The sequence below is a fragment of the Coregonus lavaretus genome (assembly GCF_964263955.1).
Source record: "Coregonus lavaretus genome assembly, contig: HAP1_SCAFFOLD_2308, whole genome shotgun sequence".
Classification (NCBI taxonomy): domain Eukaryota; kingdom Metazoa; phylum Chordata; class Actinopteri; order Salmoniformes; family Salmonidae; genus Coregonus; species Coregonus lavaretus.
In genome coordinates, this window is record NW_028156541.1 from 15,647 (window position 1) to 40,373 (window position 24,727).

Here is a 24,727-nt window from a genome sequence, read left to right on the forward strand (position 1 = left end):
GGAGGAGGAAAAGAACACAAGCTGCTTATGTATGAGATGATATTCTACCGCTGGTCTCTGATACTTATCAGTCTGTCCCACCATGACTTACTCGTATTGAATCATATTCTAGTATGTCAGGCTACAACATTAATTGGAATAAGTCAGAAGCAATGTTACTCTGGAACCATTTAATTTCAAATGGGTTCCTACTGGGATGAAATATTTGGGTATTAAATTGAGCTCAAATTTGGAGGATGTGATGGGACTAAATTGTGAGCCACTACTAGTGAAGATTAAGACCCATTTTAGAAACATTTGAAAATATCAAACTTTCTTTATGGGGAAAGATCAACGTGATTAAAATGGTTGTGGTCCCACAATGTTATATATTTCTGCAATGTTACCTATGAAGTTTCCAGACAGGTATTTTAAACAATATGACAAATTAACTAAATGTTTTTTTGTGGGATAAGAAGGAAAAAAAAAAGATTAATATGAAGATGTGCTCACCAAGGGATGTAGGAGGCTTGGCTTTACCAGATGTTAAATTGTACAATTTATCATTTGAAATGGCTAAATTGGCGAATCATTGGGGCAAAACGGATGCTGGTTTGGATAACAATAGAACGGGAACTAAGTTATCCTTTCACCCCAGTTGATACTCTGTCACATAGTCTTACAGGGGAGAGGTCTGTTGATACTCTGTCACATAGTCTTACAGGGGAGAGGTCTGTTGAAACTCTGTCACATAGTCTTACAGGGGATAGGTCTGTTGATACTCTGTCACATAGTCTTACAGGGGAGAGGTCTGTTGATACTCTGTCACATAGTCTTACAGGGGAGAGGTCTGTTGAAACTCTGTCACATAGTCTTACAGGGGATAGGTCTGTTGATACTCTGTCACATAGTCTTACAGGGGAGAGGTCTGTTGATACTCTGTCACATAGTCTTACAGGGGAGAGGTCTGTTGATACTCTGTCACATAGTCTTACAGGGGAGAGGTCTGTTGATACTCTGTCACATAGTCTTACAGGGGAGAGGTCTGTTGAAACTCTGTCACATAGTCTTACAGGGGAGAGGTCTGTTGAAACTCTGTCACATAGTCTTACAGGGGATAGGTCTGTTGATACTCTGTCACATAGTCTTACAGGGGAGAGGTCTGTTGATACTCTGTCACATAGTCTTACAGGGGAGAGGTCTGTTGAAACTCTGTCACATAGTCTTACAGGGGATAGGTCTGTTGATACTCTGTCACATAGTCTTACAGGGGAGAGGTCTGTTGATACTCTGTCACATAGTCTTACAGGGGAGAGGTCTGTTGATACTCTGTCACATAGTCTTACAGGGGAGAGGTCTGTTGATACTCTGTCACATAGTCTTACAGGGGAGAGGTCTGTTGATACTCTGTCACATAGTCTTACAGGGGAGAGGTCTGTTGATACTCTGTCACATAGTCTTACAGGGGAGAGGTCTGTTGATACTCTGCCACATAGTCTTACAGGGGAGAGGTCTGTTGATACTCTGCCACATAGTCTTACAGGGGAGAGGTCTGTTGATACTCTGTCACATAGTCTTACAGGGGAGAGGTCTGTTGATACTCTGCCACATAGTCTTACAGGGGAGAGGTCTGTTGATACTCTGTCACATAGTCTTACAGGGGAGAGGTCTGTTGATACTCTGCCACATAGTCTTACAGGGGAGAGGTCTGTTGATACTCTGTCACATAGTCTTACAGGGGAGAGGTCTGTTGATACTCTGCCACACATAGTCTTACAGGGGAGAGGTCTGTTGATACTCTGCCACATAGTCTTACAGGGGAGAGGTCTGTTGATACTCTGTCACATAGTCTTACAGGGGAGAGGTCTGTTGATACTCGGTCACATAGTCTTACAGGGGAGAGGTCTGTTGATACTCTGTCACATAGTCTTACAGGGGAGAGGTCTGTTGATACTCGGTCACATAGTCTTACAGGGGAGAGGTCTGTTGATACTCTGTCACATAGTCTTACAGGGGAGAGGTCTGTTGATACTCTGTCACACATAGTCTTACAGGGGAGAGGTCTGTTGATACTCTGTCACATAGTCTTACAGGGGAGAGGTCTGTTGATACTCTGTCACACATAGTCTTACAGGGGAGAGGTCTGTTGAAACTCCCAACCCAATTTTGTTACACTCAAAAGAGGTGTGGAATTTCACATCTAAAACAAGGATACTCATCATTGTGGCACAATTCTAGGCTACGGATAGGAAAGACGTCTGTGTACCGGAAACAGTGGCTAATGAAAGGAAGGGGGAAACTTACTCAATATAAGATACTACATAGGTTTTATTGGACCCCAACAAGGCTTCACAAGATGGGGCTGACCAACAATTCTCTGTGTTGGAAATGCCAAAAAGACACTGGGATATTTTTACACGCAATATGGGAATGCACATTAGTGTTACCTTTCTGGAAGAATGTTTTCGAAATATCTGGAGGAATGGTCGGGGTTAACAATTCCAGTTTCACCGAGAATATGTCTCTTGGACGATAGAACAGAGTTACCTAATGTAACAAATGAGGAATTTGCACTGATCACTGTTGGTATGGTTACAGCAGCTAGAGTAACCCTTAGAATCTGGAAGGGTCATGTCACTCCTACTCTGAAACAGTGGATAGAACCAATGTTGGGAGGTAGCATCTTATGAACAAACGCTTGCAAGGATTACTGGTAGAAACGACAATTCTAGAAGCTGAATGCGTTTCATTTGTCATGTTTCTAAGACCGGGAAGTGATTTACTTATGCTTGTGAACCCATTTAGTTCTGTATTGTAGCTTGTGTGCTATGTTGGAGGATATGTCTGGATGTCATGCTCAATGTTTTTATGCTGTACAATGTTTTATTTGTTTTGTGGAAAAAATGAAAAAATGAATACAACTTTTAATAACAAAACAAAAAATGCATCCTGTTTGCAATAAGGCACTAAAGTAAAACTACAAAATCCAACACATCACTGAGCACCACTCTAAATGTTTTCAAGCATGGTGGTGGCTGCATCATGTTATGGGTATGCTTGTCATCGGCAAGGACTAGGGAGTTTTTTAGGATAAAAAGAAACGGAATAGAGCTAAGCACAGGCAAAATCCTAGAGGAAAACCTGGTTCAGTCTGCTTTCCAACAGACACTGAAAATCTATTTCAAGACTTGAAAATGGCTGTCTAGCAATGATCAATAACCAACTTGACAGAGCTTGAAGAATTAAAAAAATAATAATAATGTGTGAAAATTGTACAATCCAGGTGTGAAAAAGCTCTGAGACTAACCCAGAAAGACTCACAGCTGTAATCACTGCCGAAGGTGATTCTAACATGTATTGACTCGGGGGTGTGAATACTTATGTGAATTAGACATTTCTGCGTTTCATTTTCAACAAATTTGCGAACATTTATAAAAACATGTTTTCACTTTGTCTTTATGGGTTGTTGTGTGTAGATGGGTGAGACATAATATATTTAATTAATTTTGAATTCAGGCTGTAACAACAATGTGGAATACGTCAACGGGTATGAATTATTTCTGAAGGCACTGTTCTTATGAGTTATGACAGCTTATAGCAACTGTAGTAATGCTCTATACATTTACTTATAAGTAATTATAATTGTAGCATAAGGCATTATAAATGTAGCATTATACATGTAGCATAAAGCATTATATATGTATATCTACAGTGGGGAAAAAAAGTATTTAGTCAGCCACCAATTGTGCAAGTTCTCCCACTTAAAAAGATGTGAGAGGCCTGTAATTTTCATCATAGGTACACGTCAACTATGACAGACAAATTGAGGGAAAAAAAATCCAGAAAATCACATTGTAGGATTTTTAATGAATTTATTTGCAAATTATGGTGGAAAATAAGTATTTGGTCACCTACAAACAAGCAAGATTTCTGGCTCTCACAGACCTGTAACTTCTTCTTTAAGAGGCTCCTCTGTCCTCCACTCGTTACCTGTATTAATGGCACCTGTTTGAACTTGTTATCTGTATAAAAGACACCTGTCCACAACCTCAAACAGTCACTCTCCAAACTCCACTATGGCCAAGACCAAAGAGCTGTCAAAGGACACCAGAAACAAAATTGTAGACCTGCACCAGGCTGGGAAGACTGAATCTGCAATAGGTAAGCAGCTTGGTTTGAAGAAATCAACTGTGGGAGCAATTATTAGGAAATGGAAGACATACAAGACCACTGATAATCTCCCTCGATCTGGGGCTCCACGCAAGATCTCACCCCGTGGGGTCAAAATGATCACAAGAACGGTGAGCAAAAATCCCAGAACCACACGGGGGGACCTAGTGAATGACCTGCAGAGAGCTGGGACCAAAGTAACAAAGCCTACCATCAGTAACACACTACGCCGCCAGGGACTCAAATCCTGCAGTGCCAGACGTGTCCCCCTGCTTAAGCCAGTACATGTCCAGGCCCGTCTGAAGTTTGCTAGAGTGCATTTGGATGATCCAGAAGAGGATTGGGAGAATGTCATATGGTCAGATGAAACCAAAATAGAACTTTTTGGTAAAAACTCAACTCGTCGTGTTTGGAGGACAAAGAATGCTGAGTTGCATCCAAAGAACACCATACCTACTGTGAAGCATGGGGGTGGAAACATCATGCTTTGGGGCTGTTTTTCTGCAAAGGGACCAGGACTACTGATCCGTGTAAAGGAAAGAATGAATGGGGCCATGTATCGTGAGATTTTGAGTGAAAACCTCCTTCCATCAGCAAGGGCATTGAAGATGAAATGTGGCTGGGTCTTTCAGCATGACAATGATCCCAAACACACCGCCCGGGCAACGAAGGAGTGGCTTCGTAAGAAGCATTTCAAGGTCCTGAAGTGGCCTAGCCAGTCTCCAGATCTCAACCCCATAGAACATCTTTGGAGGGAGTTGAAAGTCCGTGTTGCCCAGCGACAGCCCCAAAACATCACTGCTCTAGAGGAGATCTGCATGGAGGAATGGGCCAAAATACCAGCAACAGTGTGTGAAAACCTTGTGAAGACTTACAGAAAACGTTTGACCTGTGTCATTGCCAACAAAGCGTATATAACAAAGTATTGAGAAACTTTTGTTATTGACCAAATACTTATTTTCCACCATAATTTGCAAATAAATTCATTAAAAATCCTACAATGTGATTTTCTGGAGGAAAAAAATCTCATTTTGTCTGTCATGGTTGACGTGTACCTATGATGAAAATTACAGGACTCTCTCATCTTTTTAAGTGGGAGAACTTGCACAATTGGTGGCTGACTAAATACTTTTTTTCCCCACTGTATATATAATGCTTATGTATATATGTGTATATATATATATGGTGGTCCTCTGTAGCTCAATTGGTAGAGCACGGCGCTTGTAACGCCAGGGTAGTGGGTTCGATTCCCGGGACCACCCATACGTAAATATATATGCACATGCCTTATGCTACATTATTTCTGTCAGGAACACCTGTCTCTGTCACAGCGGGGGGGGGGGTTATTCTCCCTCTCCTTTCTGTCATGCTGTTGACATTTTGCTCAATACTACACATGACTGTAATTCACTTTGGATAAAAGCGTCTGCTAAATGGCATATTATTATTATATTACTATTATTATAAATGTAAATGTAACATATGGCATTATAAATGTAGCATTATAAATGTAGCATAAAGCATTATAAATGTAGCATAAGGCATTATGAATGTAGCATTATGAATGTAGCATAAGGCATTATGAATGTAGCATTGTAAATGTAGCATAAGGCATTATAAATGTAGCATAAGGCATTATGAATGTAGCATAAGGCATTATGAATGTAGCATAAGGCATTATGAATGTAGCATAAGGCATTATGAATGTAGCATAAGGCATTATGAATGTAGCATAAGGCATTATGAATGTAGCATAAGGCATTATGAATGTAGCATTATGAATGTAGCATTATGAATGTAGCATAAGGCATTATGAATGTAGCATAAGGCATTATGAATGTAGCATAAGGCATTATGAATGTAGCATAAGGCATTATGAATGTAGCATAAGGCATTATGAATGTAGCATAAGGCATTATGTGTGTGTGCCTCATAGAAAGTGTTACCAGAACATTTTCTGCAGGGGCGAGACGGACAGGGGAAAGACGTGCAGTTTGAAAAGGCCAACAATTACTCCCAGCAAATTATTTCCCCCCCCCCTGCTGTCAGTTGATCCATTCGGCTGCATCCAGTCAGTTACTGTAGTGGAGAATATATTGTTTTTTTGTTTTTTTTTGCAGGAGATGAGCTTTCTCTAGCTTTAATTGCCTGTGGAAATGACTTTCTGGAGACTGTAATCCTTCATGATTGCGAACCAGAACGAGCCTATTGTAACGTTATTGTAATGTAGCTGCAACCTAAACCATCGCTGTTATGATCTAGACTAAGAAATAATTACCTGAGGTGAATCTGTCCTTTAGTGCTGAGTGATTTAACCGAAATTTCATTTTTCTCTTTCTGTTGTTAAACAACTAATTAACCGATATCGGTTCAATTACTTGAATTCCATTTAGTTCGGTTTTTCTGTTAGCCCTAGCCACCGTTTCTCTAGAGTTAAATCAAATCATTCACGGGAGAAATCAAGTCAAGAACTACGTGGGACGCTTGGTCTGAAGGGAGTTGTAGTTTTCATTAAGCGAATACATCCTTCCTCTACTCTCAGGCCCTGTTTCAATAGCTAAACATTACATCCTTCCTCTACTCTCAGGCCCTGTTTCAATAGCTAAACGTTACATCCTTCCTCTACTCTCAGGCCCTGTTTCAATAGCTAAACATTACATCCTTCCTCTACTCTCAGGCCCTGTTTCAATAGCTAAACATTACATCCTTCCTCTACTCTCAGGCCCTGTTTCAATAGCTAAACGTTACATCCTTCCTCTACTCTCAGGCCCTGTTTCAATAGCTAAACGTTACATCCTTCCTCTACTCTCAGGCTCTGTTTCAATAGCTAAACGTTACATCCTTCCTCTACTCTCAGGCCCTGTTTCAATAGCTAAACGTTACATCCTTCCTCTACTCTCAGGCCCTGTTTCAATAGCTAAACGTTACATCCTTCCTCTACTCTCAGGCCCTGTTTCAATAGCTAAACGTTACATCCTTCCTCTACTCTCAGGCCCTGTTTCAATAGCTAAACATGACATCCTTCCTCTACTCTCAGGCCCTGTTTCAATAGCTAAACGTTACATCCTTCCTCTACTCTCAGGCCCTGTTTCAATAGCTAAACATTACATCCTTCCTCTACTCTCAGGCTCTGTTTCAATAGCTAAACATTACATCCTTCCTCTACTCTCAGGCCCTGTTTCAATAGCTAAACATTACATCCTTCCTCTCTCAATAATGAAGTGTGTGGTAACATTGAATCTCTTGTCCCACAGACTCCATGACCATGTCGATGGAGGGCTGTTTCGGTCCTGACGCCGTGTTCGCAGCGGCCGGTGAAGACAACAGTCAGTACCGAATCAGCCGTAGCCTGGTGCGCTCGGCCGAGGGGAGCACCGTGCCACTCACACGCGTCAAGTGCCTGGTCTCCATGACCACGCCCCACGACATCCGCCTTCACGGCTCCGCCGTCACTCCAGCCTTCGTGGAGTTTGACACCTCGCTGGAGGGCTTCGGGTAAGAAGACGCACGGACACACACACACACACACACACACATACACACACACACACACACACACACACACACACACACACACACACACACACACACACACACACACACACACACACACATATATACACACACACACACACACACACATACACACACACACACACACATACACACACACACACACACACACAGGGCTTTGGGTAAACACACATTCCTTTTTTCACTGTTGTCAGTGGTTGCAAAATGTTCCGAAATTTCCCAGAGATTTCCAGAAATCCTTCCCTGCGTTATTCCCTTCTGATTCTGGGAATCCTCCAACTGGGATTTCTGGGAATTTTGGGAAAGTTGTTAGAATTTTGCAACCCTACTGTCGTCACTTGCACTTTTGGGATTATTCCTTTGGTTCTGTTGGTTCCACAAGCCAGAGTTCAGGGAGCTTGTTTGTTTCCTTCAGTTCTCCTTTTCATAATTTTCTTTTATGAAAGGAACACCGGTCTCTGTCACAGCAGGGGGGTTATTTCTGTCGGGAACACCGGTCTCTGTCACAGCGGGGGGGTTATTTCTGTCAGGAACACCGGCCTCTGTCACAGCAGGGGGGTTATTTATGTCAGGAACACCGGCCTCTGTCACAGCAGGGGGGTTATTTATGTCAGGAACACCGGTCTCTGTCACAGCAGGGGGGTTATTTCTGTCAGGAACACCGGCCTCTGTCACAGCAGGGGGTTATTTCTGTCAGGAACACCGGCCTCTGTCACAGCAGGGGGGTTATTTCTGTCAGGAACACCGGTCTCTGTCACAGCGGGGGGGTTATTTCTGTCAGGAACACCGGCCTCTGTCACAGCGGGGGGGTTATTTCTGTCAGGAACACCGGCCTCTGTCACAGCAGGGGGGTTATTTCTGTCAGGAACACCTGTCTCTGTCACAGCAGGGGGGTTATTTCTGTCAGGAACACCGGCCTCTGTCACAGCAGGGGGGTTATTTCTGTCAGGAACACCGTACTCTGTCACAGCAGGGGGGTTATTTCTGTCAGGAACACCGGTCTCTGTCACAGCAGGGGGGTTATTTCTGTCAAGAACACCGGTCTCTGTTACAGCAGGGGGGTTATTTCTGTCAGGAACACCGGTCTCTGTCACAGCAGGGGGGTTATTTCTGTCAGGATTACCGGTCTCTGTCACAGCAGGGGGGTTATTTCTGTCAGGAACACCGGTCTCTGTCACAGCAGGGGGTTATTTCTGTCAGGATTACCGGTCTCTGTCACAGCAGGGGGGTTATTTCTGTCAGGATTACCTGTCTCTGTCACAGCAGGGGGGTTATTTCTGTCAGGAACACCGGCCTCTGTCACAGCAGGGGGGTTATTTCTGTCAGGATTACCTGTCTCTGTCACAGCAGGGGGGGTTATTTCTGTCAGGAACACCGGCCTCTGTCACAGCAGGGGGGTTATTTCTGTCAGGAACACCGGTCTCTGTCACAGCAGGGGGGGTTATTTCTGTCAGGAACACCGGCCTCTGTCACAGCAGGGGGGTTATTTCTGTCAGGAACACCGGTCTCTGTCACAGCAGGGGGGGTTATTTCTGTCAGGAACACCGGTCTCTGTCACAGCAGGGGGGGTTATTTCTGTCAGGAACACCGGTCTCTGTCACAGCAGGGGGGTTATTTCTGTCAGGAACACCTGTCTCTGTCACAGCAGGGGGGGTTATTTCTGTCAGGAACACCTGTCTCTGTCACAGCAGGGGGGGTTATTTCTGTCAGGAACACCGGCCTCTGTCACAGCAGGGGGGTTATTTCTGTCAGGAACACCGGCCTCTGTCACAGCAGGGGGGTTATTTCTGTCAGGAACACCGGCCTCTGTCACAGCGGGGGGTTATTTCTGTCAGGAACACCTGTCTCTGTCACAGCAGGGGGGGTTATTTCTGTCAGGAACACCGGCCTCTGTCACAGCAGGGGGGTTATTTCTGTCAGGAACACCGGTCTCTGTCACAGCAGGGGGGGTTATTTCTGTCAGGAACACCGGTCTCTGTCACAGCAGGGGGGGTTATTTCTGTCAGGAACACCGGCCTCTGTCACAGCGGGGGGGTTATTTCTGTCAGGAACACCGGTCTCTGTCACAGCAGGGGGGTTATTTCTGTCAGGATTACCGGTCTCTGTCACAGCAGGGGGGTTATTTCTGTCAGGATTACCGGTCTCTGTCACAGCAGGGGGTTATTTCTGTCAGGAACACCGGTCTCTGTCACAGCAGGGGGGGTTATTTCTGTCAGGAACACCGGTCTCTGTCACAGCAGGGGGGGTTATTCTCCCTCTCCTTTCTGTCATGCTGTTGAAATGTTGCTCAATACTACACACACGTGCAGTACCAGTCAAAAGTTTGACCAAGGAGGAGAGTGATGGAGAGCCGCATCAGATGACCTGGCCTCCACGATCCCCCCACCTCAACCCAAGGAGGAGAGTGATGGAGAGCTGCATCAGATGACCTGGCCTCCACGATCACCCCACCTCAACCCAAGGAGGAGAGTGATGGAGAGCCGCATCAGATGACCTGGCCTCCACGATCACCCCACCTCAACCCAAGGAGGAGAGTGATGGAGAGCCGCATCAGATGACCTGGCCTCCACAATCACCCCACCTCAACCCAAGGAGGAGAGTGATGGAGAGCCGCATCAGATGACCTGGCCTCCACGATCACCCCACCTCAACCCAAGGAGGAGAGTGATGGAGAGCCGCATCAGATGACCTGGCCTCCACGATCACCCCACCTCAACCCAAGGAGGAGAGTGATGGAGAGCCGCATCAGATGACCTGGCCTCCACGATCACCCCACCTCAACCCAAGGAGGAGAGTGATGGAGAGCCGCATCAGATGACCTGGCCTCCACAATCACCCGACCTCAACCCAAGGAGGAGAGTGATGGAGTGCTGCATCAGATGACCTGGCCTCCACAATCACCCGACCTCAACCCAAACGAGATGGTTTGGGATGAGTCGGACCGCAGAGTGAAGGAAAAGCAGCCAACAAGAGCTCAGCATATGTGGGAACTCCTTCAAGACTGTTGGAAAAGCATTCCAGGTGAAGCTGGTTGAGAGAATGCCAAGAGTGTGCAAAGCTGTCATCAAGGCAAAGGGTGGCTACTTTGAAGAATCTCAAATATAAAATATATTTTGATTTGTTTAACACTTTTTTGGTTACTACATGATTCCATATGTGTTATTTCATAGTTTTGATGTCTTCACTATTATTCTACAATGTAGAAAATAGTAAAAAATAAAGAAAAACCCTTGAATGAGTAGGTGTGTCCAAACTTTTGACTGGTACTGTACATATACACACACAGGCGGACGCTGACATGCGTACACAAACACCCAAACACCCACACATACACACACACACACACACACATACACACACACACACAAACACCCAAACACCCACACACACCCAAACACACAAACACACAAACACCCAAACACACCAGTGGAGGGAGAAATCAGAGGATGGGGTCATTGTAATGGTTGGAATGGGAAAGGTATAAAACACATGGGTTCTCTCTGTTACCTGTTATCTAGTAATTCTAGAATTATTGACTCTAGCGGTTCACCCCACACCCGTGCGTCACACGGTGATGTCATTTTGAATATTGAATAGCTGGCTGCAGCTCAATCCCCTCCTTCCGCCGATATAAAGTTTGCATCTATTCCATAACATGGGGCTTGTGAAAGCGGTCTTTTTTTATACACATGAGAGGATCCGGACAAGAAAACTGTCACTAAATCGTCTGTAAAACCGTTTGAGCTACAAACTAATAAGGCACCACCATCGGAAGATGAGACTCTCACGGACACGACAGTGTCGGTTGTTTGGCTCTACGACATCCACAAGCTTTACGGCAGTCGTCTGAACTCTCTGTCGCGGATGTCCTCATTTCGAAGAGGTCTTCTCACAAAACCGACTGTCCGAACCGTTGGAGATGTAAACGAATATTGAAACACACAGGTATGTCTGTTATTTTCCTCTACGACACACAGGGGAGTCGTCTGAAGGTACACTATACAGTTGAAGTCGGAAGTTTACGTACACTTAGGTTGGAGTCATTAAAACTCGTTTTTCAACCACTCCACAAATTTCTTGTTAACAAACTAAAGTTTTGGCAAGTCGGTTAGGACATCTACTTTGTGCATGACACAAGTAATTTTTTTACAATTGTTTACAGACAGATTATTTCACTTATAGTTCACTGTATCACAATTCCAGTGGGTCAGAAGTTTACATACACTAAGTTGACTGTGCCTTTAAATAGCTTGGACATTTCCAGAAAATGATGTCATGGCTTTAGAACCTTCTGATAGGCTAATTGACATCATTTGAGTCAGTTGGAGGTGTACCTGTGGATGTATTTCAAGGCCTACCTTCAAACTCAGTGCCTCTTTGCTTGACATCATGGGAAAATCTAAAGAAATCAGCCAAGACCTCAGACATTTTTTTATAGACCTCCACAAGTCTGGTTCATCCTTGGGAGCAATTTCCAAACGCCTGAAGGTACCACGTTCATCTGTACAAACAATTGTACGCAAGTATAAACACCATGGGACCACGCAGCCGTCATACCGCTCAGAAAGGAGACGCGTTCTGTCTCCTAGAGATGAACGTACTTTGGTGCGAAAAGTGCAAATCAATCCCAGAACAACAGCAAAGGACCTTGTGAAGATGCTGGAGGAAACAGGTACAAAAGTATCTATATCCACAGTAAAACGAGTCCTATATCGACATAACTTGAAAGGCCGCTCAGCAAGGAAGAAGCCACTGCTCCAAAACCGCCATAAAAAAGCCAGACTACGGTTTGCAACTGCACATGGGGACAAAGATTGTACTTTTAGGAGAAATGTCCTCTGGTCTGATGACACAAAAATAAAACTTTTTGGCCATAATGACCGTCGTTATGTTTGGAGGAAAAAGGGGGATGCTTGCAAGCCGAAGAACACCATCCCAACCATGAAGCACGGGGGTGGCAGTATCATGCTGTGGGGGTGCTTTGCTGCAGGAGGGACTGGTGCACTTCACAAAATAGATGGCATCATGAGGAAGGAAAATTATGTGAATATATTGAAGCAACATCTCAAGACATCAGTCAGGAAGTTAAAGCTTGGTCGCAAATGGGTCTTCCAAATGGACAATGACCCCAAGCATACTTCCAAAGTTGTGGCAAAATGGCTTAAGGACAACAAAGTCAAGGTATTGGAGTGGCCATCACATGGCCCTGACCTCAATCCTATAGAACATTTGTGGGCAGAACTGAACTGAAAAGGCGTGTGCGAGCAAGGAGGCCTACAAACCTGATTCAGTTACACCAGCTCTGTCAGGAGGAATCGGCCAAAATTCACCCAACTTATTGTGGGAAGCTTGTGGAAGACTACCTGAAACGTTTGACCCAAGTTAAACAATTTAAAGGCAATGCTACCAAATACTAATTGAGTGTATGTAAACTTCTGACCCACTGGGAATGTGATGAAAGAAATAAAAAGCAGAAATAAATAATTCTCTCTACTATTATTCTGACATTTCACATTCTTAAAATAAAGTGGTGATCCTAACTGACCTAAAACAGGGACATTTGACTAGGATTAAATGTGCCAACTGTAAAGATTGGTAGAGGAGGAATAATGGTCTGGGGCTGTTTTTTCATGGTTCGTGCCCCTTAGTTCCAGTGAAGGGAAATCTTAACAGTTTGGGGAAGGCCCTTTCCTGTTTCAGCATGGTAATGCCCCTGTGCACAAAGCGAGGTCCATACAGAAATGGTCTGTGTGCCCATGATTTTGGAATGAAATGTTCGATGAGCAGGTGTCCACATACTTTTGGTCCAGTACCGGGATGTAGAAATGGCATAAAGTGCATAGGGGGTAAACATTTGTGTTATACAGATATAGGACAGACACTTCAGAAACCGTATTATTTTTAAAAAAAATTGACTATCTGAGCTGTTTTTTTGTTGTTGACTATATGTTATTCAATGTGTTTCTATGAGCTATAGCAGTTTCATCATATTTTTTAATTGATACCTACAGGGGTCCGAAAATTCTAAATCAAATGGCTAAATGATCAATCAAGATAATTTTACATTTACATTTTCGTCATTTAGCAGACGCTCTTATCCAGAGCGACTTACAAATTGGTGCATTCACCTTATGATAGCCAGTGGGACAACCACTTTACAATATATATATATATATATATATATATATATATATATATATTTTTTTTTTTAAAGAACATTTAAAAATAAAATAAATTGTTTGGGGGGGAGGGTAGAATGAATACTTTTATCCTATCCCAGGTATTTCTTAAAGAGGTGGGGTTTCAAGTGTCTCCGGAAGGTGGTGAGTGACTCCGCTGTCCTGGCGTCGTGAGGGAGCTTGTTCCACCATTGGGGTGCCAGAGCAGCGAACAGTTTTGACTGGGCTGAGCGAGAACTGTGCTTCCGCAGAGGTAGGGGGGCCAGCATGCCAGAGGTGGATGAACGCAATGCCCTCGTTTGGGTGTAGGGACTGATCAGAGCCTGAAGGTACGGAGGTGCCGTTCCCCTCACAGCTCCGTAGGCAAGCACCATGGTCTTGTAGCAGATGCAGGCTTCAACTGGAAGCCAGTGGAGTGTGCGGAGGAGCGGGGTGACGTGAGAGAACTTGGGAAGGTTGAACACCAGACCGGCTGAAGCGTTCTGGATGAGTTGTAGGGGTTTAATGGCACAGGCAGGGAGCCCAGCCAACAGTGAGTTGCAGTAATCCATACGGGAGATGACAAGTGCCTGGATTAGGACCTGTGCCGCTTCCTGTGTAAGGTAGGGTCGTACTCTGCGAATGTTGTAGAGCATGAACCTACAGGATCGGGTCACCGCTTTGATGTTAGCGGAGAACGACAGGGTGTTGTCCAGGGTCACGCCAAGGTTCTTTGCACTCTGGGAGGAGGACACAACAGAGTTGTCAACCGTGTTGGCGAGATCATGGAGCGGGCAGTCCTTCCCCGGGCGGAAGAGCAGCTCCGTCTTGCCGAGGTTCAGCTTGAGGTGGTGATCCGTCATCCACTCTGATATGTCTGCCAGACACGCAGAGATGCGATTCGCCACCTGGTTATCAGAAGGGGGAAAGGAGAAGATTAATTGTGTGTCGTCTGCGTAGCAATGATATGAGAGACCATGTGAGGATATGACAGAGCCAAGTGACTTGGTGCATAGAGAGAATAGGAGAGGGCCTAGAACTGAGCCCTGGGGGACACCAGTCGTGAGAGCACGTGGTGCGGAGACAGATTCTCGCCACGCCACCTGGTAGGAGCGACCTGTGAGGTAGGACACAATCCTAGAGTGAGCCGCGCCGGAGATGCCCAACTCGGAGAGGGTGGAGAGGAGGATCTGATGGTTCACAGTATCAAAGGCAGCAGACAGGTCTAGAAGGACAAGAGCAGAGGAGAGAGAGTTAGCTTTAGCAGTGCGGAGAGCCTCCATGACGCAGAGAAGAGCAGTCTCAGTTGAATGACCAGTCTTGAAACCTGACTGGTTTGGATCAAGAAGGTCATTCTGAGAGAGATAGCAAGAGAGTTGGCTAAAGACGGCACGCTCAAGAGTTTTGGAGAGAAAAGAAAGAAGGGATACTGGTCTGTAGTTGTTGACATCGGAGGGATCGAGTGTAGGTTTTTTGAGAAGGGGTGCAACTCTCGCTCTCTTGAAGACGGAAGGGACATAGCCAGTGGTCAAGGATGAGTTGATGAGCGAGGTGAGGTAAGGGAGAAGGTCTCCGGAAATGGTCTGGAGAAGAGAGGAGGGGATAATCCATCCACTTGACAGGTGTGCCATATCAAGACGCTGATTAAACAGCATGATCATTACATATGTGCACCTTGTGCTGGGGACAATAAAAGGCCACTCTAAAATGTGCAGTTTTGTCACACAACACAATGCCACAGATGTCTCAGGTTTTGAGGGAGCGTGCAATTGGCATGCTGACTGCAGGAATGTCCACCAGAGCTGTTGCAAGAGAGTTGAATGTTCATTTCTCTACCGTAAGCTGCCTCCAACATTGTTTTAGAGAATTTGGCAGTACATCCAACCGGCCTCACAACCTCAGACCACGTATATAGTGTCGTGTGGGTGAGCGGTTTGCTAATGTCGACGTTGTGAACAGAGTGCCCCATAGTGGCGGTGGCATTATGGTATGGGCAGGCGTAATCTACGGACAATGAACACAATTGCATTTTATATCATTGGCAATTTGAATGCATAGAAATACCGTGATGAGATCCTGAGGCCCATTGTGAGGCCCATTTTATTAAAGGTATCTGTGACCAGCAGAGGCATATCTGTATTCCCAGTCATGTGAAATCCATAGATTAGGGCCTAATGAATTCATTTCAATTGACTGATTTCCTCATATGAACTTTAACTCAGTAAAATCTTTGAAATTGTTGCATATTGCGTATATTTTTGTTCAGTATAGATATTGTGATCTTAGACCTACATAGTTTTTAAAGCATTGGGCCAGTTACAGAAAGATTGTTAGTTTGAATCCCTGAGCAGACAAGGTGAGAAATCAGTCGATGTGCCCTTGGACTATCCTGGACTAAGAGTCAGATTCACTCCACATTTGGTCTTTGGATTTATCACAATAGTCCCTGAAGAGTTTGAGAAAATAACGTTGATGCATTCAGATGGCCACACTATACCAGTAATATGCTAAATATGCAAAATATACTTCTAAAATAATCTTCTCATGAACCATAGGACCAAATGACACCAAATGTAGTTTGAGAAAAGGTAAAAAGATGGCTGAGTTATTGATTTTATGTGTCCATTTAAACCACTGTAAATCCACTCCACAGTGGCCAACTTGAAACTTGTCATCGCTATCATGGACGTCCCTAAGATGAACCGCACTGAATTTGGTATTGATATCTAAAGGAACAAGGAAACTATTGACAACTCATTCTTTGTATATGCTATGCTAATGCTCATAATCATCTGCAGTCGTCTTCTCCTCATGAACCATAAGTCAGATTCACTCCAGATTTAGTATTTACACTCATGATTTCACATAAAGGAAGATAGTTCCTACACGATAGAGCGCTTGCTTTGTTATCCAACTGATATTCTGTCCTTTCAGTCATCCTGTGAACCCCGTTCATTGCTGCTCGCAGCTATTATTATTATTATTATTTATTTCTATGGTTAAAGTCATCCAACTGATCTTCTGTCCTTTCAGTCATCCTGTGAACCCCGTTCATTGCTGCTCGCAGCTATTATTATTATTATTATTATTATTATTTATTTCTATGGTTAAAGTCATCCAGTCCAGTCCAACCCCATCCCCCTGTGCCGAGCTACGTCAGAATAGTACATGTCGTCTCTGGAAGCACAGCAGCAAACAGGCAGGAGGCACTGTCCCACTTTTGTATAACACAAACACACACGAGACCGCACACCCACACCGCACACACCCTGCTCCCCCCCCTCCCCCCATCTGTCACTATGAAATATTAATACCCCTCCCTCCCCCACACACACACACGGCTGGCTCATATGGGGATAATTTGTGGGTAGCTGGTTAGGCTGGGGTAGGTGGGTACTAAATGGTTGGGGAATCATTAACTGGTCTGTCACAACACACCCGGGACCAGTTAGTGTGTGCAAATGGGAGTACAAACTCGTGTGTGTGTGTGTGTGGACGTGTTTAACTATACTTATGGGGACCGGAAGTCCCCACAAGAATAGTAAAGCAAGAAAAATTTGACCAACTGCGGACATTTTGTTGGTCCCCACAAGGTCAAACGCTATTTCTAGGGGGTTTAGGGTTAAGGTAAGAATTAGTGTTAGAATTAGGGATAGGAGATAGGAGATAGGGTTAGGTGTTAGGGAAAATAGGATTTGGAATGGGACTGAATTGTATATCCCCACAAGGTTAGCTGTACAAGACTGTGTGTGTGTGTGTATTCAAGAGACTCTGTTGTTTCTGTAGATAGATAATAATAATATGCCATTTAGATGATAGGATAGCGATTGTTAATAGCAAACCACAGAGGAGGGAGGGGCCCAGGGGCCTCATTTATAAACCATGCGTTTTCACACAAAAGTTGGAATTTTTAAAAAACGTAATGAGACGTGAAAAATATGCAAACTCTAGACCATGCGTACGCAGAGTTTCTAGTGGTTGAAGTATTGCATTGCATGCAGGCCAGTAGTCTAGTGTGGGGGATATGATGGACATGCTTATTCATAACAAAAAAAGGGTTAATAACAAGATGCAGTCATTTGCCATTAGGGAGAAGATCTGTTAACACTGAACAAAAATATGAACGCAACATTTTTTTGTTGGGCCAATGTTTCATGAGCTGAAAGAAAATATCACAGAAATGTTCCATGTCTCAAGTTTTGAGAGAATATTCAATTGGCACGCTGACTGCAGGAATGTCCACGAGAGCTGTTGCCAGAGAATTTTATGTTAATTTCTCTACCATAAGCCACCTCCAACGTCGTTTTAGAGAATTTGGCAGTACATCCAACGTGCCTCACAATCGCAGACCACGTGTAACCACTCCAGCCCAGGACCTCCACATCCGGCTTCTTCACCTGCGGGATCGTCTGAGACCAGCCACCCGGACAGCTGATGAAACTGTGTGTTTGCACAATCGGAGAATTTCTGCACAAACTGTCAGAAACCGTCTCAGGGAAGCTCATCTGCGTGCTCGTCGTCCTCACCAGGGTCTTGACCTGACTGCAGTTCGGCGTCAAAACCGACTTCAGTGAACAAATGCTCCCCTTCGAATGGCCACTGGCACGCTGGAGAAGTGTGCTCTTCACGGATGATTCCTGGTTTCAGCTGTACCGGGCAGATGGCAGACAGCGTGTATGGCGTCATGTGGGTGAGCGGTTTCCTGATGTCAACGTTGTGAACAGAGTGCCCCATGGTGGCGGTGGGGTTATGGTATGGGCAGGCACAAGCTACGGACAACGAACACAATTGCATTTTATCAATGGAAATTTGAACGCACAGAGATACCGTGACGTGATCTTGAGGCCCATTGTCAGGCCATTCATCCACAGCCATCACCTCATGTTTCAGCATAATGCACAGCCCCATGTCACAAGGATCTGCACACACTTCCTGGAAGCTGAAAATGTCCCAGTTCTTCCATGGCCTGCAACCTCACCAGACATGTCACCCATTGAGCATGTTTGGGATGCTCTGGATCGACGTGTACGACAGCGTTTTCCAGTTCCCGCCAATTTCCAGCAACTTCGCAAAGCCATTGAAGAGGAGTGGGACAACATTCCACAGGCCACAATCAACAGCCGGATCAACTCTATGTGAAGGAGATGGGTCGCGCTGCATGAAGCAAATGGTGGTCACACCAGATACGGACTAGTTTTCTGATCCACACCCCTGCCTTTTTTTAAGGTATCTGAGACCAACAGATGCATATCTGTGTTCCCAGTCATTTGAAATCCAGAGATTAGGGCCTAATGAATTTATCCTTATATGAACGGTAACTCAGTAAAATCTTTTTAAAAATGTAATGTTGCGTTTAGATTTTTGTTCAGTGTAGTTTATCCTTGCATTTTTTAAATAATTAGAAATAGGCATCTATTTCCTAGGCTAATATTTATTTCATTTCCATGATCATTGCATAATAAATTCCTCATCTTTTTTGTGATGGTTTCATACTCACAACAACTTAGGATACCATTCATCCCGTCTCTCGTTTAATTAGACCCACTTCACAGTAGTAAATAAATATAAAGCTATTTCAAGTATTTTGCTCCCTGCGGATCCGGAGCACAGTTTATTAACGGTGGAACAGACTGTTGTAGGATACTTCTGTAGCTTACGTCTGAATACTGTAATTTAAAATGTCTCGTAGACAATATTTAATTTATAAACATAATACATATTTTCATAACCATTGCAGAATAAATGTCTCACCTTTTCTGGCCATGACGTGTTCATATTTCCGAAGTAGCCACAGCCTACAACAAATTACCTCATCTCATCTTGCATCTCTTATTTAATTGGGCCTATTAGATGGGATATAATTTAAAGTATTTTGTTCTATGCATCAGAAAGGAAGCGTGATTTATAACCGACAGTAGAATTTACAGACAGATGATCTTTTGCATTGTAGTATGTAAGCAGACAAAGTTTCAGTGCATCACATAAATTAGAGAAAAAGTCAATGCAAAACATTAGGCCCTATTAAAGTCAAATAATCTGTTTACAGGTCCACAGCAATTTGGAATAGTTTTTTGTCTTTCATAAACTTTTTGTCTGTCAGATAGCCTAGGCCTTCAGCAAATGTCACTGCAACGTTTAATATTCTGCCCTCAACTCCAAAGACATTTGATCAAGTTCACCATTGCTATTTCCTTTTAGAAAACTGCTTCGACCTAATTCCAATACTTCCAAAGTATACAGCAAATAAGGGCGTTATTGTCACCTTAAAAGGTGAATGATGGGTTTTTTTTCAGGGTTTAATGGTCACTCATGTGCGCACAGTTTCAGGACAGGTTTGATTATAATGGTAAACATGTATGGCGTCAAGTTTAGAAATCTTTATTTTTGTACATACGTAGGCTTTTTTTTGTTGTTGTGGTGAACGCAAATATTTTGTGTGAAATTTACGCAACGGTTATAGATGTAAATAAATATAAATGAGACCCCTGTTGTTTTGTGTTTCTAATGTCATTACTGCTCTTATAATACTTATAGTGATATTGTAATACTTATAGTGATATTATAATACTTATAGTGATATTGTAATACTTATAGTGATATTATAATACTCATAGTGATATTGTAATACTTATAGTGATATTGTAATACTTATAGTGATATTGTAATACTTATCGTGATATTATAATACTTATAGTGATATTATAATACTTATAGTGATATTGTAATACTTATAAGTGATATTGTAATACTTATTGTGATATTGTAATACTTATCGTGATATTATAATACTTATAGTGATATTATAATACTTATAGTGATATTGTAATACTTATAAGTGATATTGTAATACTTATTGTGATATTGTAATACTTATAGTGATATTGTAATACTTATAAGTGATATTGTAATACTTATAAGTAATATTGTAATACTTATAGTGATATTGTGATATTGTAATACTTATAGTGATATTGTAATACTTATAAGTGATATTGTAATACTTATAAGTGATATTGTAATACTTATAGTGATATTATAATACTTATAGTGATATTGTAATACTTATTGTGATATTGTAATACTTATAGTGATATTGTAATACTTATAAGTGATATTGTAATACTTATAGTGATATTGTGATATTGTAATACTTATAGTGATATTGTAATACTTATAAGTGATATTGTAATACTTATAAGTAATATTGTAATACTTATAAGTGATATTGTAATACTTATAAGTGATATTGTAATACTTATAGTGATAGATTTACTCTTTTACTTTGTCAGAACAGAACGCTGCCTGTGCTTGGTATGTTTAGGTTAATGTTAAGCTAATGTTACATTTAGCCTACAATTTGACACCGTTCCTTACATTCTTCTTCCTCAAGATTTATCAGAACGTAGACCAGAAATCCCCAAAATGGGGATTCAGGGTGACAACAACAATGTTTTCATGTTAAGAGAAAATAACAGTTAGCTCAGGGGATGGGCAACTTTGACGGGGGTGAGTGCCACAGAAACTCTGAACTCATGACGGGCTACAGTGGCTCACGGTGCTGCGCACCCACATCCAGTGAGAGACGGCCCTAAGTTAGATTTTGTTGTGGGGACCCCCTTGCGAGCAAAACATTTCAGTGGCCCCCTTCTTGACCTCGGAGAGAAAAAATACATTTTAAAGTTAATTTCCTGCAGTTCTACACGTTTTGCCATGGTGCATAGAGAAACAGTTTTAAAGCAAGTTTGCTGCAATTCTAAAGCTAGCCTACAAAACCTGTGGGGTTGCCAGTTGCCCATCCCTGAGCTAGCTGATGTCTGGTTGAGAGAAGATAACAGCTAGCTGAGAGCTAGGAGTCTACTTAGTCATGTGTACCTAGAAGCTAAGACCCTGTCATTGACTTGCAAGGTCAGTGATTTACTGTGAAGAAAATAGCTATGTCTACTCACTGTTTTCTGTCTCCACCAGTGATCTGTAATAAAACTAGGAGTTATAAAAGCAAACGTGTCTTTTTTTTTGGTCTAGACTCCTGTACTTCATGTAAAACAAAATCAAGAGTGGAACTGGGAGTGAAATCATTTTTGACGTGTGAAAATGTTTTTTAAGATGAATATAAGGATTTTACTTTGGTGGTTTCCAACAGTTACTTTTTTTTCAATTTCCATACCTGCTTATAATGACAGTTAAAACAGCAATAAACACTATATTTATATGTAATGTATATTCTTCCCCTCATAATGCTGTCTGTTCCTGCCCATCCTGGCCCCTCATAATGCTCCCTCTAGATGATATCTCTAGATGTCTGTTCCTGCCCATCCTGGCCCCTCATAATGCTCCCTCTAGATGATATCTCTAGATGTCTGTTCCTGCCCATCCTGGCCCCTCATAATGCTCCCTCTAGATGATATCTCTAGATGTCTGTTCCTGTCCAGCCTGGCCCAATAATGCTGTCTGTTCCTGTCCAGCCTGGCCCAATAATGCTCCCTCTAGATGATATCTCTAGATGTCTGTTCCTGTCCAGCCTGGCCCAATAATGCTCCCTCTAGATGATATCTCTAGATGTCTGTTCCTGTCCAGCCTGGCCCCTCATAATGCTCCCTCTAGATGTCTGTTCCTGTCCAGCCTGGCCCCTCATAATGCTCCCTCTAGATGATATCTCTAGATGTCTGTTCCTGCCCAGCCTGGCCCAATAATGCTGTCTGTTCCTGTCCAGCCTGGCCCAATAATGCTGTCTGTTCCTGTCCAGCCTGGCCCAATAATGCTCCCTCTAGATGATATCTCTAGATGTCTGTTCCTGCCCAGCCTGGCCCAATAATACTCCCTCTAGATGTCTGTTCCTGCCCAGCCTGGCCCAATAATGCTCCCTCTAGATGATATCTCTAGATGTCTGTTCCTGCCCAGCCTGGCCCAATAATGCTGTCTGTTCCTGTCCAGCCTGGCCCAATAATGCTCCCTCTAGATGATATCTCTAGATGTCTGTTCCTGCCCAGCCTGGCCCAATAATGCTGTCTGTTCCTGTCCAGCCTGGCCCAATAATGCTGTCTGTTCCTGTCCAGCCTGGCCCAATAATGCTCCCTCTAGATGATATCTCTAGATGTCTGTTCCTGTCCAGCCTGGCCCAATAATGCTCCCTCTAGATGATATCTCTAGATGTCTGTTCCTGCCCAGCCTGGCCCAATAATGCTGTCTGTTCCTGTCCAGCCTGGCCCAATAATGCTGTCTGTTCCTGTCCAGCCTGGCCCAATAATGCTCCCTCTAGATGATATCTCTAGATGTCTGTTCCTGCCCAGCCTGGCCCAATAATACTCCCTCTAGATGTCTGTTCCTGCCCAGCCTGGCCCAATAATGCTCCCTCTAGATGATATCTCTAGATGTCTGTTCCTGCCCAGCCTGGCCCAATAATGCTGTCTGTTCCTGTCCAGCCTGGCCCAATAATGCTCCCTCTAGATGATATCTCTAGATGTCTGTTCCTGCCCAGCCTGGCCCCTCATAATGCTCCCTCTAGATGATATCTCTAGATGTCTGTTCCTGCCCAGCCTGGCCCCTCATAATGCTCCCTCTAGATGATATCTCTAGATGTCTGTTCCTGCCCATCCTGGCCCCTCATAATGCTCCCTCTAGATGATATATTACACTGAGTGGACAAAAGATGAAGACCACCTGGTCTTTCCATGACAGACTGACCAGGTGAATCCAGGTGAAAGCTATGATCCCTTATTGATGTCACTTGTTAAATCCACTTCAATCAGTGTAGATGAAGGGGAGGAGACAGGTTAAAGAAGGATTTTTATGCCTTGAGGCAATTGAGACATGGATTGTGTATGTGTGCCATTCAGACGGTGAATTGGCAAGACAAAATATTTAAGTGCCTTTGAACGGGGTATGGTAGTAGGTGCCAGGCGCACCGGTTTGAGTCAGGAACTGCAACGCTGCTGGGTTTTTCATGCTCAACAGTTTCCTGTGTGTATCAAGAATGGTCCACCACCCAAAGGACATCCAGCCAACTTGACACAACTGTGGGAAGCGTTGGAGTCAACATGGGCCAGCATCCCTGTGGAACGCTTATGACACCCTGTTGAGTCCATGCCCCGACGAATTGAGACTGTTCTGAGGTCAAATTATTAGGAAGGTGGTCTTAATGTTTTTTACACTGTGTGTACTGTATTTCAGATTATATTAGATATAGTAATATCATGTACTGTATTTTCCTCCCCTCTCTAGGTGTCTGTTCCAGCCAAGCCTGGCTCCTCACAATGCTCCCTCTAACAATGCCAACACAGGAGGAGTCAGCGATGGAGCCGTGGTCTCTGGGATTGGAGCAGGTCAGTATCACTACAACCTAAACTCAGCCTAGTCTTAATCCCCTAGCTAGCAGGTCACTATGACAACAACCTAAACGTAGCCTAGTCTTCATCCTTTAGCTAGCAGGTCACTATGACAACAACCTAAACGTAGCCTAGTCTTCATCCCCTAGCTAGCAGGTCACTATGACAACAACCTAAACGTAGCCTAGTCTTCATCCCCTAGCTAGCAGGTCACTATGACAACAACCTAAACGTAGCCTAGTCTTCATCCCCTAGCTAGCAGGTCACTATGACAACAACCTAAACGTAGCCTAGTCTTCATCCTTTAGCTAGCAGGTCACTATGACAACAACCTAAACGTAGCCTAGTCTTCATCCCCTAGCTAGCAGGTCACTATGACAACAACCTAAACGTAGCCTAGTCTTCATCCTTTAGCTAGCAGGTCACTATGACAACAACCTAAACGTAGCCTAGTCTTCATCCCCTAGCTAGCAGGTCACTATGACAACAACCTAAACGTAGCCTAGTCTTCATCCCCTAGCTAGCAGGTCACTATGACAACAACCTAAACGTAGCCTAGTCTTC

General features: G+C 43.7%; 1 protein-coding gene across 1 annotated transcript in view; it reads left to right on the forward strand.

Moving 5' to 3' along the window:
* LOC311126248 (WD repeat and FYVE domain-containing protein 3-like) overlaps positions 1–24,727 on the forward strand; it is a gene marked incomplete at both ends in the record, with an annotated part of 83,752 nt that overhangs the window by 15,543 nt on the left and 43,482 nt on the right. Inside the window, 2 exon segments of the mRNA XM_084200265.1 lie at positions 7,404–7,644; positions 24,060–24,160. Of these exon segments, the coding sequence (XP_084056391.1) occupies positions 7,404–7,644; positions 24,060–24,160 (342 nt within the window).